Source organism: Ipomoea triloba, chromosome 4 (genome assembly GCF_003576645.1).
Source record: "Ipomoea triloba cultivar NCNSP0323 chromosome 4, ASM357664v1".
NCBI lineage: Eukaryota > Viridiplantae > Streptophyta > Magnoliopsida > Solanales > Convolvulaceae > Ipomoea > Ipomoea triloba.
In genome coordinates this window covers 2,589,632-2,604,146 of record NC_044919.1, presented here as the reverse complement: position 1 = coordinate 2,604,146, position 14,515 = coordinate 2,589,632, and the positions used below count along the sequence as shown (strand labels likewise).

The 14,515-nt window shown below is 35.3% G+C and overlaps 2 protein-coding genes across 2 annotated transcripts; both read left to right on the top strand.

The window, feature by feature from the left end:
• The first annotated feature begins 1,593 nt into the window (after window positions 1–1,593).
• On the top strand, window positions 1,594–7,485 carry LOC116016978 (major facilitator superfamily domain-containing protein 12). The gene is made up of 13 exons (XM_031257467.1): window positions 1,594–1,959; window positions 2,472–2,675; window positions 3,442–3,511; window positions 4,035–4,231; window positions 4,640–4,715; window positions 4,804–4,887; window positions 4,969–5,048; window positions 5,514–5,640; window positions 5,783–5,842; window positions 5,999–6,049; window positions 6,171–6,329; window positions 6,555–6,687; window positions 6,935–7,485. Exons 2-13 carry the CDS (start codon window positions 2,518–2,520, stop codon window positions 7,105–7,107), a joined length of 1,368 nt encoding a protein of 455 aa, XP_031113327.1. The 5' UTR covers window positions 1,594–1,959; window positions 2,472–2,517; the 3' UTR covers window positions 7,108–7,485.
• Window positions 7,486–8,217: 732 nt separating this feature from the next.
• Window positions 8,218–14,220, top strand: LOC116016759 (serine/threonine-protein phosphatase PP2A catalytic subunit-like). The gene is made up of 11 exons (XM_031257150.1): window positions 8,218–8,541; window positions 9,548–9,604; window positions 10,226–10,309; window positions 10,982–11,053; window positions 11,316–11,387; window positions 12,003–12,043; window positions 12,503–12,569; window positions 12,885–13,076; window positions 13,174–13,263; window positions 13,356–13,463; window positions 13,658–14,220. Exons 1-11 carry the CDS (start codon window positions 8,455–8,457, stop codon window positions 13,721–13,723), a joined length of 936 nt encoding a protein of 311 aa, XP_031113010.1. The 5' UTR covers window positions 8,218–8,454; the 3' UTR covers window positions 13,724–14,220.
• The last annotated feature ends 295 nt before the right edge of the window (window positions 14,221–14,515 follow it).

Sequence of the window (14,515 nt, the reverse complement as noted above, 5' to 3'; positions counted from 1 at the left end):
CCCCCCCCCACACACACAATATTAAAATTTATAAAATTAAAATTTGAAATACTAAAGTTTTAAAATCAAACAGGTTAATTTCGAGCTTAAAATCAAACTCGAATTCGAGTTCGAGCCTGAACTCGAGCAGGGCCTTCATTAACAAAGCTCGAGCTCGGTTCGACTCGTTTACATCCCTAATGCAAGTTATTAGGGCATCCACAACAGTACATTTTTGAAGGTTTTTGGAACAATAACAATTTTCAACATTTGGTTTTTAGTTGATGGGAAGCATAGATTTCAATCAATTTTTTCTCATGCAAAACAATATTTTTTGCAGAAGAAGAAGAAGAAAAAAAAAAGCGCCGAAATTGTACATTTGGTGCACTTCGCGCCCCCAACGGGCGCATCAGAGTGACCGGAAAGGTCGCCTTCCGCCGGAGATGGCGATCGACGACGACCGAGAAGTCGCCTGTCGTCGGATTTTCATTTATGAACTAAAATGACATATAATAACAGGCCATTTACTGGTTATTGGGCTTCATTGTCTCAATTTGACATGTTTGAAAGTTTAATTGCACTTTTTAAAAGTTTAGGTGTGACTTTTTGTGTAAAGTTTAGGTGCCTATTTAACCATTTTCCCATCGTAATATAATGACATCAAAAACACCAATATGAAAAAAAAATAAAAAATCGAAATACAATCTAAAAGCACTATCTCAAATTTAAAAATCAAATTACCAATAAGATGAAATGATACACGTTTTTAATTATAGAATGGAATTTTTAATTGAAGGGATAGTCAAAACTCATAATTGTGTTTTAAAAAATTGTCAACTAAACATTAACTATGATTTTAATTCTCATTCAATCATTCTTGATGTGTAAACCATGAACCAAACACACCCTAATACTATTTGTCGCACAAGACTTTCCGAGTGGTTGTTTTAAATTGTTCTTTTAAACTAATCGTTTTCCATAGTTTGTTAAACGTGATGTATCAAAAATTCAAAATGGTTGGTTTATACCATAAAAAATGATAGCTAGACCAGAAAAGCACGTTTATATATACTGTATAATAAATTAGGTAAACCTAGTCTAACATAGATATTATAAGCATTAACTAATTGACATGACATTTCATCTCTTCATGTCACAAAGAAGAAAATGATACTCAGATAGATGTATTCTCATAGAGTATAACTTCTTATATCGCGTGTATAAATTTTTTCTCATAAAAAAGAATGAATGAATAAAAATAATGATCCATTATATTTTTTATCAATTAAAACATAACATATCACTAAAGAGTAAAAAATAGAGTAGAAAGTGAGTATATATGTAATATAATTTTACAAAGAAATCTTATATTTATTATTCAAAAGATGTACGGAGTAATAAATATAATACATTCTTGTATAATAACCCACAAATTATATGAGAGAAAAATTCCACTATAAAAACTTTACACAATATGCTTAATGAAAAAAGTGTAACTATAAAAATCACGTATTCTCACCTGTCCACACAAATATAGTATTCAAAGTCAGCTGTATTTATGATTATGAGGAGTTAGTTGTGTTTATTTATGACTTATGAGGCTTGTAGTACAAGATATTTTGGTTTTGGCGGTGGAGAGCAGAGATTGTTGCGGCGGTGGCGTACGTTTCCATGCAAAGGCTTTCAGAATGAAAAGTAATACTGGGAAATTGGCAAGTGGATAAAGGCTGCTGTCAAGTCGGAGAATCCCAATCCATTTGGAACCCCATTCAATCAAAATATAGAAAAATATATATAACAATATATATATATATGGTGGAAATCAAACACGATTAAGCGGGACGAGACAAAAAAGAGCTCCCTTGACTCTTACTCCGCCCATTTCATTTCCACGTTGATCTTCCCACGTCAATCGCCGTTTCCGCCAGTCTTGGATAAGCGTGATTTCTGCTCTTGCTTCTACTTTGCTTGTTGATCTGGGTATGAATTTGTTTTGTTTTGTTTTTTTTTTTTTTTTTAAATCATTGTTTGAATATTGAATATTCTGTTATGCGAGCTTGGCTCTTTTGTTGCGAATTCATGAATTATGGAGGCACGGTTGATCCTTATGATGTTTGGGGGGCACCGGGGCAGACGGTGTTTCTGTCGCCATCTTTCTGATGTCTCTGTTCTTCCGATGGCCGTAAAATTTGGCGTTGCGGTCTAGTTAGGGTTTTTTTTTGGCGGTAAAAATTGTGAAATGCTAATTGTTGGAGGGGACTGGGGGGTATCATTCATAATCACCAGAGACAAGCTTTTTAGTTTGTGTATTTATGTATGATTCGCTTTATTAGCACTTGATGATCATTTTAAGACACTGTTGCATTGATTATTAACTTATCTAGAGGGTTATATGAAGCTTTGTATGAAATTTGGTTTTGTTGCTGAGATCAGTTCACATTTTGTTTTGATAGTTCTTAGACTTAGCAATTAAGCTATGTAATGCATTGCAGGGTGTTTGTTAATCCAAGCATCTGAGTTTTGGCATTCTGTAGCAGTATGGTTGGGTCCGGTGAAGATGATGATACATGGACTAAACCTGTGGGAAGGTGCTCTGTGGTCTTTTATGGCGTTGGGCACATGCTCAATGACATTACCTCTGCCTGTTGGTTCACGTACCTCTTGGTATTTCTGACAGATATCGGCTTGTCTCCAAGGTATGTCACTTACTCTTTGCTGAATGCCAACAGTCAATTTGTTGTAAAATCAACATAAGTTCCATCCTACCACCTATTCCCATCATGATTGTATTTGTTTTGTTTTGTATTTATTTTTTTTAACTCTATGAAATTGCATAATTTGGCCTAGGATGCACAATGATCTTGCTGTCTGTTGTTCAAGATTTTCTCTCTGCACTATCTTTACACAAAGGCCTCATACTGAGTTAGAAGTCAGTATTATTTGTATATTTTGGGGTGAAATGTTTAATAACTAAAATAGTTAGTTCATCAGGGTTGCCGTATATTCTTATTCAATAGGAAATATTAAATGAGTGTTTGAACACAACCACACACTGTTAGAGTATATAATCAAAAGTTGGTAGAGGAAACAAGGGGCATGATGGATATGGGTAATCATGACCCAAAGCCATCTTCTGCCTAATTTGCTTTTATAGGTGATAGAAACATACTCATTCTGCTTGGACTCAAAGATTGAGGTCTGTTTTGGGAAGTTCTATCTGTTTATTGCCAAATCAATCATACCCAACGTCCCAACCTCTTCAACAAAAAATAAAATAAAATAAGTAAAGAAGAATATTCAAACTCCATGAAATTATATTGCTCTGGGTTCTTTACAGCGTTTTGATACTATTAAGGTGGTTTTTTTGTGGTGGGATTATTTCCTAACCTTCAGTACTATGTTGAGAATATTCTTTTAAGAACATACTATTTGAGGCTTGATATTTTCCCATCTTATTCACAGCAATGCTGCGGCTGTCATGCTCTCGGGTCAGATAGCTGACGGATTGACAACAATATTTGCTGGTGAACTGGTACCTCTCCAATATCATGACTAGTGCATTTAGTTGCTTTATTGTTGGAAGTTTGGACCTAGTGAGTCTTCCTCTAACTTACACTGTCCCATCACATCAGCTTCCTTTTCAGAGTCTTGCTATCATGAGATCATAGTGCCATAGTTATCTATAAATTAAGGAACTTCAACAGCTTGCTGTTGCTTCTAAAAACAGGATAAAATCTGCAGGTGACTGTCTCATAAATAAGCTTCACAAATTAGTCACTTTTAAGTCACTACCTTAGTACCTTTGATGCAAAAACAACTTCCTTTTTATCCATCAAGAGATTTAAAAAAAAAAAACAAATAAATTGATTTAGTCCGAGTGGATATGTTCCTCCTGTAAAGAAGCACTTTTGTATGGAGTAAAATGTGAAAGGTGATATCAATAGCATGATGTCTTGAGCTTGTCGCTTATATTTTCTCTAAAAGGGAATAACTTCATTTTGCATTAAAAAAAAAGAATATGAAGAAAGAAGTAATGTTATTCTTTTTCTTAACAGATTGATAGATTTGGACATTTTAAAATATGGCATGCTGCGGGATCTCTCTTGGTTGCCGTCTCATTTTCATCAGTTTTTGGTGGTTGCTTGCCTTGCAAAATTTTTGGTTCTAATTCATCTCTTCTGGAAACTATTGGGTATAGCATGTTTGCTGCAATATTCAATGTGGGCTGGGCTGCTACTCAAGTATCACACATGTAACTAAATACTTGCCTTCTTCTCTCTATGCATTACATACTTTCTGTTTTTAAGGGTCCATGGCATTCTAATTGGAACTTCTAATATCATTCCATATATTTTTCATGCATAAAAAGAACAGTGAAATCTTCTATTGGTAGTGCTGATGTGGTTTCATGAAGTTAAACGAGAGACCCATATGATTCATTGCCACATATTAAATTTATGATGTAGAAATCTCGTTTAGATGCTGTTTTGGGACATTGGAAAAGGAAACATGCAGACAATCAATTGGGGTTGGGGAATAGTTTTTATCTTCACTTTCTGATTTAGCATATCCCTTCCAAATAAATGTTACCCAATTGCAAAATTTTTTGTTACTATTTCCTCTTAAACCAGTGACTTAAAAAGGAATTCTCTTGTTGTAGGTCAATGGTGAATTGCATTACACTGAATTCAACAAGCAGAGTAGTATTAGCTAGCTGTCGCAATGCCTTTACAATGGTTTGCAATTTCTTCAGTGGCTTGATGCATCATTTATTGTCAATGTGGAGTAGAAGCAGGCTAATAAACTTCCATTTTTCTTTTTAAGGTTGCTAACCTTAGCTTGTACGGGGTTGCTTTTGTTGTCTTTAACATGAAAGCATCTGGGAGTATAGATGCTGTCGAGAATCAGGTACTTGTACTTGCAAAGTTCTCCTCCAATTTGTTTAAGATGATTATCTGGACATGTTTCTAATCCCATGTAAATAAGCAGTACCGCTGGATAGCATATATATCAATTTTCATTGGATGCTGCTTTGTCATCATGTTTCTTCTGGGAACTAAAGAGCCAAGGTTTGTCACCTATCTTAATTTTATGTCCAGCAACAGATCACTGCTATTAGATTACCTGTTAGGTCTCTTTGTTGATTTTATACGGAACAAAGTCATATTTCTTTCCTTCACTATCGATCGATTGGATGAGAACATTCTATGACTAGTAACTTGAAGTGTATTGAATAGTAACTAGTGTAATATAAAGGGAAGAAAATGAAATAGAAATTTTTAATTTTGACTTGAATATCGGTCTTCATTTATGGGAAACTGATGGAATTATTCCTACCAACTTCCTTTGCTCATCTTCCGTGGAAATTAAATTAAAAGAGAATGTTAATATTATCGATGTATAGATATTGTGTAAATGAGTATCTCTTACTCTTCCTTTCACTTAGAAAACAACTCAAGTTCCGTTTCTACTGCTACTAACGTTTCATTCTTCATTCTTTCTTTCTTTCTTTCTTTCTTTCTTCTTCTTTTCAGATTGAAACTAGAAGCTCATGTTAATGGTTATGATAGAATTTGTTGGAGTTATTGGTTTAAGAAAATTCTTTATTACCAAGTTGCTCTTGTTTATGTTCTCACTAGACTTGTCACTAACGTATCACAGGTCAGTATAAATTTTTGGTCGTTATATATTTATCATTCGTGTGAAGTTTCGTTCCATTCTTTCTGTAGTCACATTCTGCTTTGGCACTAATCTATATTTTAAGTTTTGGCATCTTATAATTTATACATTTTCGATGGCCTAGTCATTCCTAGCTTTCTACGTCATCAATGAGCTACGCATGAGTGACTCTGCAAAAGCTTTGGTATTTCATCTTGCACCACTTCTGTGACAATAAATATGTATCTTTTTTTTTTTTTTTTTAATAATAAATATTATACTAACTGGTATTTTTAGAAGAGGAATTTTTTAAAAAAGTATCATGTATGAGTTTCTACTAACTGGTATCTTATATTGATAGGTCCCTGCCATCATCTATGTCTCGAGCTTCGTTGTTTCTGTCATGCTACAGGTTCTATATGGATTAATATTGCTTAGCTTTTTTCTTTTTGCTTTAATTGAATTCTTCTCTTCCAATTCTCTCATTCCTCTTCTCCTTATCGATCCTTCTTATCTGTGTGTTTATAACCCAGGAGCTAACTTGGACCAGCCAACGGATAAAAGCCTTCTATTCTGTCGGAGGCATCCTTTGGATATTTTGTGGCATAGTAATACTGTTGCTGCCGAGAAACATGAATGTTTTTATGTACATCTTGTCGGTGGTGATTGGCATCGCAAATGCCCTGATAATGGTTTGTACCGACTTCTCAAATTTTCTTCTTGCTTTGAGGCAATTTATCTTGTCAACCGCTATTGAATTTCCAAACGCAACTAAGCACGAACAGTTCAGCTAGGGTCTCTGTGAACGGTTTATACACTCAAACAATTCTAGATTCTGAAATAGCCAAGAGTTACAGTGGCCAATCGATTCTTTCTGTTAATTGATCTATTATGTTTCGTCATTTATGGTGTAACAGGTAACTGGTGTAAGCATGCAAAGTGTTCTAGTCGGTGAAGATCTTAATGGCTGTGCTTTTGTGTATGGATCGTTGAGTTTCTTGGACAAAATATCGTGTGGGGTGGCACTATTCATTCTCGAGTCCTATGAAGGTAAGCTTCTAACGAATCTTCTTCTCTTTCCTTCCTTTGATTGTTCACACGCTATGCAAACTGTCTGAATTTCTCTGTCTTTCCTTTTAGCGAGTTAGCCTGTGATGTCTGAATATCGTGTTTCATGAACTATAGTTTCTCGACGATTTGAATACACTCTTACTTGCATTGCCTCTAAACTTCCTTAGAAAACAGATCTCGGTTCCCCGAGGCAATATTGATGTATTACCATTCACCTCCATTGCAGATTCTACTCCAGCGCTAGGCGACTGTAGCCCCTTTTACGCTGGTTTCTCCATAACGCGATATGCCCTCGGCCTTGTTCCGGCAGTCTGTGCGCTCATCGGCGTCATAGTCACCTGCTCCATGAAACTCCATACACGCACCTTGAAGCCTCTAACCGAGCCCCTTCTAGCATAGCACATAAAACGCCAAATCCAGATTTGCAAAATCGGTTAATTTGGTTTAAACCGAACTGAATTAACCGAACGAACACTCCTACGAAGCTGTGTTATGTGTACAGCCATGTTACAGAAGAAAAGATTCATATTGTTGTTGTTAATGGAAGTTGACAGGTAAAGCTGTTGTACCAGGACAAGTGGCTCAAACTCTGCCACTCATAGGAAATTATTGCTGTACAAACTTGATTATGTATCATGATGTACCCCCCCCCCCCCACCCCCCCAAATGTTGTATATAATGTCATAATCCAATTATTCAATGAGTAACTGCAAAGGAAATGTTGACATTACCAAACAACTTAGGTGGACTATGGACTGTGACTTCAGTTCTTTGAGACAAGTGGGAGTCAATCATATCATCATATTCTAATTCATTTTACTTCTTTTTATTAATTTTTATTTATATTCATATATTACGAGATAGGACTAATCTAGTTGAGTTTTAATCTCATACTTAATCATACAATAAATAAATAATTAAAATAGTTCGAAATAAAACATGTTGCTTTTAATTGATTGTTATTTTATTAAATGATCAAATAGTATTTTAACATTTTGGAGCAACAAATTGTTACAAAAACTTAATTAATCATATATTTATATTGATTATTTAATCAAGTCAAACAATTAATAGAGGTTATATAAGTCAAAATTGACTGATAAACTAATTATGTTATCAAACATGACCATTATATATTTGAGCCAGTTTGTTGTTGTGCCCATCAAGGAATGGCTATATCGGAGAAAACCTAATAATTGACTAAAATTAGAACGTCCTAACAATTGTAACCACTTATTTAAAATGGTAACGTATATCATCAAATTATATAATAGTTGCCAAGTTGTCAAGACCTTGTGGTCTTGTAGCATTAAATTATATAATAAGTTGGTAAGTAAGCTATTACTAATTTAAAATTTAAATTTAAAATAAATATTAAAATCAACAATTAACTACTACATTAAATTATTCAAATGACTACATTTTTGTTTATAAAAATCCGTGCCTATTCAACACTAAAAATTTCCACAAAATAAAATTAAAATTTCAACTTTAACGTTGGAGCTGGCGAGTACCATAAAGAAGTAGATCCACAAAATTCTATGTGTTTCTCTATTGCCCCGCCCTTTCTTCGATTTCACCATCCTTGCACTCTCCTAGCTGTCCCCTTCTTCTCATCCCCGGCGGACCACCCCACCCATCACTGAATTCTAATCCACGCCTAGGGCTTGGGTTTGGGTTGTCGGAGAAGGATTCCGGCCGGATTTTGTGAGGGATTATTCCATATTTTTTTCGCAGGGAGGGAGTATGGATCTGGTGTCGCCGAGCACGCATGGGAACGTGGACGAGCAGATTTCTCAGCTTATGCAGTGCAAGCCCTTGTCCGAGTCTGAGGTTGGAGCGATTCTCAATCTTGTGCTTTCGTTTTCAATTTCTCGTGCTTTCAATCTTCTGGATCTGCTTTTGGATTTTGGATTTTGGTGTTCCGATGTGCGTTATTTTTATTTGTTTTTCTCACTGTCCTTGGGGCTGGGGCGGGCATAAATGTTCAAGACGATCTGGCCATATTCAAAATCTTAGGATCTTTGTGGGGCTGCATAGCTATTTGTTTCCTCGTAACTTTATGTTCAAGTGTATGAACTTTGAAAGATGAATGAGTTCAAACAATTGGAGTTGAGAATCTCAACTTCAAAAAGCATTGGATTGTTTGAGTTTAAGAGAAGAATATTGGAAATAAGTAGAAGGACAGCATAGAAGAGTTGCAAAGAACTGGGAGGGAAGTAGAGTTAGAGAGTTATCATTTGATCGTTTTCCAGTGCCAAGTTTATATATGAAGTGGCTGAACCAGAGCAACTTACAGCCTGTTATGCTACTCTCACAGTATGCAGTATGCACTGGTAGCACGCCAGTCTTTTACCCCAAAAAAAAGAAACATTGCTTCTTTGAAAAACAGTGCTGAGGCAGCTAACAGTTGGAAACTTCTGAGCTTTGAACCGAAACCCATGAACTTGAGCTTCAAATGATGTCACCTCTTGAAAAGCTGGCTTCCCTAATGCCAGTATAGTTCCAATGTGGTGGTACCTTGCAATCAATTCTCATTCAATTAAAGTCTCAAAATCCTAGTTTTGAGTCACCACTAGGCGACCAAAAATGAGAATCCTAGTGGAGTATTATTATTTATTATATTCATCAACTTAAATCCATAAACTTCAAAACTTGAGATTCAGGAATTTGTTCACTCGAGTGTTTTATACAATTTTCCTTTATTTACAAATGGTTTTCATAAGGGAATCTTATTGAATTTATTATGTGCTTTATGGTTTCAAATTTTTTTTTTTTGTTGATTGTTGTTTCCATGAAGGGTATGGTTGAGCTAATGCTCTTCATTCTTTGGATTTAGGTTAGAGCATTATGCGAAAAGGCTAAAGAGATACTAATGGATGAAAGTAATGTTCAGGTATGAAACTAAGTTCTTTCATTAAAATGTGCAATTTTCTTGAAAGCTTATTAACTTGCTATGAATTATTGTTAGTGTCTTTTGGTGTGTGAATGTGTGATTGGGACTTCTACCATCTGTGGTTGGAGTTCCAATGTTCCATAGCTTATAGAGAGTAGAGACATTGTAGAGTATGGTTTGAACAAGTTTAGCTATTTGAAAGTATAGAAAGAGTTTTCTCTACTTACCTGAAAAAAGAACTTTATTGTGTGTTCACCTTCTTAATGCACTTACCTTGGATATTTCTGTAATATGACAATAGCAAATTGATTGGGCTACTTAATCCTCTCAAATCTATCCAGTCGTCTGCTTTTGCATTTCTATTTATATTAAATAACTTTTTTCCCTTTTATTTTTATGATGTCCTTTTCCTTCATGAAATACAAGCATCTCTCACTGGCTAAGTAGTGGTTATTATGTGATTCTCATTTTGTAATCTTTTTTGTAATCATTTTGTAATCTTTTTAATACTAGTAGCAGCTAATATTGCCTTCTAGGTGACGGTGACTGGATTTTTTATAGGCTATGTGATTCAGTATTTAAGATTTTTAAGCCATTCATTCTGCAACATTTGTAATGCAGCCAGTGAAAAGCCCTGTGACAATTTGTGGGGACATTCATGGGCAATTCCATGATCTTGCTGAACTTTTTCGGATTGGTGGGAAGGTAATTGTTTTAATTTCTATAAAGCTTGTATTATATTTTCATTCTAAGGAAGGATAAAGTCCGTCACTGTCTTACACTCTTACTTTATGTTGTAATTTCAATATGAGTTCTACCTATGATCTCCACCTACCTACCCATCCACCACCATTAGGCAACTACCACTACTACCTTACTAATTTACTTTTCACAAGTAAAAGGAAAGAAGAGATGTACTTCATTTAACTGTTATTAGTAGAAATGCAATCATATGTTTATGTGTGTCTGTGTGTATCCTTGTATGCATGTTTTATTTATGTATGTATAGTGATGCCAATGATATTACAATTTAAAAATTGTAAAAGCTTACAAAACAAAACTAATCTTTATTTAACATTAAAAAACTGTGCTTTTTTGGGTGGTTAAATGAGTGGCGTTAGTATTAGTGTTGTATCCACCCTATTTGCTACACCAGAAATTTACCAGGATCTCTAGACTGTTTCAAAGCAGTAAAATCACTTTCACTTGTGCTATTTCATGCATTATTATAAATATAGGTGCCAATAATGGGTTCACATAGGTTTAATAGACAAGTAATTAACACTCTAGCCATACAAGTTTCATTATCACTTAGCAGCATGTGAACTGCAGGTTCTGTGTTCTTATTTATCAATTTATGTTGTTTTTTATTTGCAGTGTCCTGATACAAATTATCTCTTTATGGGAGATTATGTCGACCGTGGGTATTATTCGGTTGAAACTGTTACTGTAAGTAACTAAACTGTGGGGCTTTCTACTTCATTTATGACACTTTTCTGGTCTTAATGGTACTTCTTCTCATTTTGGAGATGCATTTCTCCATAGATTTGGAAAATTATGTATAGTTCCCATACTAGTTATCTACACTTTCATATTATAACCAAATTGGAGGTGCCCTTGGACCACCCAAGAAGAATGATTGAAATAAGACTTAGCTACACATTGACACATTGTGAGTCACTGAAACATTTTAATTGTGGCCATCTTTCAGCTTTTGGTAGCTCTGAAAGTGCGCTATCCTCAGCGAATTACAATTCTTAGGGGAAACCATGAAAGTCGACAGGTAATATATGACATGAATCTTTTTCCTCCACTTGCTTGTAGTTCATTATAGTCCCCTTTCTGATTAATTGCTGGACCATTGCTTTGGGATGTGTACTAGGTGATTCAATTTTTTCATTATTATACTTCATATTCTTTTCAATTTCATTTATTCGTTTTGATGCTTTTAAGTGGAGGGTAAGGGTTTGTGTGCCTCAGATACTGGCTTTCCGCTTTCTTACCCAAGTTATGTTTCATGGGTGGCTAATATTTAACTTATTTGTACTCCTTGCTCTGTGGGTTTTGAACTGAGTGGGATCTTTAATTTGTTTGAGTAGGTTAGGCAAGGGTGCTTCAAGTTCAGATCTTAAAACATGTCTGAACTTTAAGAGCCTTAACGTATCAAATGTTATTTACTTAACCTTCCCCATTTTAGTGTTAGATTGCATATTGGCTTCAGTTTACTTGCTTGGTTGTTGACACAAATTGATAGGAAGATGTGACCCACATCCCTCTGGGTGAGGGTTTAGTTAGTTAGAATTTAGAAATAAGCTTATTATTCTTGTATTTTTAAAACTTGTGTAATTCTTCCTGTTGAATGCCATGTGCTGAATGTTGATTGCTAATTTTGATGCAGATTACACAAGTCTATGGGTTTTATGATGAGTGTTTGCGGAAGTAAGTTCCTCATGTTATATTGCTACTTTAACTCGAAGTATATGTTGATGTTGCTGCTGTAATGCTTAAAGTTTTGTAGAGAACTTGGCTGACTCTAACCGTTAGATTAATGTGGTTGTACTTGACAACCCAGTGTGTCTTGATTTATGTACAGATACATTTACAATATTTATAGAGTAGCCAAAACCATTGAAATTAAAGTTCAATACGCCATAATAAGTGCACTATGATAAAAATCTCTCCTGAACTACTGAACTAGTATCATTGTAACTTTGTTTTTCCCCCATGGGGGTTGAGGTCGGGGCTTTTCACAGATTGGTGAGAAAGGATTTTCCTCCTTTTTGGGTCAACGTTCTTTGCTTGCTATTATGCACAATTTGAGGATTGTCTGTTTGCATAAATCTTTAAAATGCTGTTATTAGTGTCACGATACATAAAAGTTCCATCTTTTCTTCTCAGGTATGGTAATGCTAATGTTTGGAAGACATTCACGGATCTCTTTGACTATTTTCCTCTGACTGCATTGGTTAGTAACTTTTATTATATATCTTTCTGTCCAATCCCATAAATAAACTCTTCTATGAAATCAAGTGTCACATTAAGAACTGTCTTTTATATTTTCTGCTGGCTGATTTCTGCTAACATTTGGCTATTTATTATTCTCTTACATGCCCAGAAATTAAATTTTTCTCTCAAGTTTCATGATAACAACTGTCTTTTTGTTAATCATCTCTTTAGCTCTGCCTTGATGATTGACAACAGTGTACACCACTGGATTGACAACTTTACCTTCTTGGAAAAAGTTACTGAAAAAATGGCATACTATGTATGTGAATTCTAGGTTGAATCCGAAATATTTTGTTTGCACGGTGGGTTGTCTCCATCTATTGAAACCCTTGATAATATAAGAAGTTTTGATCGTGTTCAAGAAGTGCCACATGAAGGCCCCATGTGTGATCTTTTGTGGTCTGACCCTGATGATCGTTGCGGTTGGGGTATCTCGCCTCGAGGGGCTGGATATACCTTCGGTCAGGTACTTTTTTGCCTCCTAATCTACAGAGAATTAGATGAATTTTTGAAAATTTTTTGGTGAGCCTTCTATCTAATATTCTGCATATTACTTTTTGTAGGACATATCTGAGCAATTCAACCATACCAACAGTCTGAAACTCATAGCCCGAGCCCATCAGCTAGTTATGGAAGGATATAACTGGAGCCATGTAATGATCTTTACCTCCTAGTTTTAAGATCGATCATATATGATCATGGATAGGTTTTCAACTATTTTTCCTAATTGTTTTAAATGCCTCAGGAACAAAAAGTTGTCACCATTTTTAGTGCACCAAACTACTGTTATCGTTGTGGGAACATGGCCTCGATTTTGGAAGTTGATGACAGCAAAGAACATACATTTATTCAGGTGCTTATTCTTTCTTACATCGTAGTCATTTACGTTTTGGTCCATTTACCTTTTATTGGCGCTACTTTACATTTTTACTTGTTGCATGTTCGTATAGCACATATGATCTGCTGTCATGATTTATGTTATGTATATGCGAGTTTTCTATTTTTACATGCATGGTAAATTGGTGGGTGTTTCTGGCGTGGCTGCAGTTTGAGCCTGCTCCAAGAAGGGGAGAACCCGATGTTACCCGGAGAACTCCCGATTACTTCCTGTAAAGCATCTGACAGTTGCTGATTTGTATTGTCTTACACTATAGCTGGTTTTGTGCTACATATTCCATATGTTGAAGACTCGGTCATCGTCTTGCGAACTAAGCTTTTGGGGGCCAAAGCCCGAGAGGGCAAGAGGCATGTAAAATGGTACAACACAATGTCCCCCTCGATTCAAGTTACATTCTAACCTATCTTTAGGCGTAATAGAAGTGGGGAAATCCAGCAGCTGCAGACTGCAGTGCTGTGTATTGTGTCATTTCATGGATCCTCTTTTTTCCCTTATTATTATTTTTTTTAATTTTATATTTTTCCATTTCTTGTTAATTATTAATTTTCAGTTCTTTGTTTCATTGCAAATGGACATGTAGTGTATAACTATGTATAAGGTTAAGGATTCAGTTTCTGCTGTTTCTGTTACTGCTTGCCTTGTTAATGTAACTGCAATACTTTGGCCTGTTGTTAATGGGGTTCAAGCCTTTCATTTCAAGCTAGTTCTTGGATGTATTTTCTTGAAGTTTCTTGAGTGGCATATTTTGGCTGTTTTCTTGTCAACAGGCAAACATGTTTGTCTGAATCTGAACAACATTTTCTTTTTGTTCCTAAGATTACTCATGTTGTAAGTACTGTTACCCTAATGCTCAAAAGATTGGGCCACAATGGGCTTGCTTTCAAATTCATGGCTTTGAGACTGGGAAAATACTACACTTTGCCCTTGTCTTAGACTCAACCCTACACTTTGCAGTTGTTTCTTTAGCAATCATCATTGCGTGGATTATATTATCAAATAAATATATA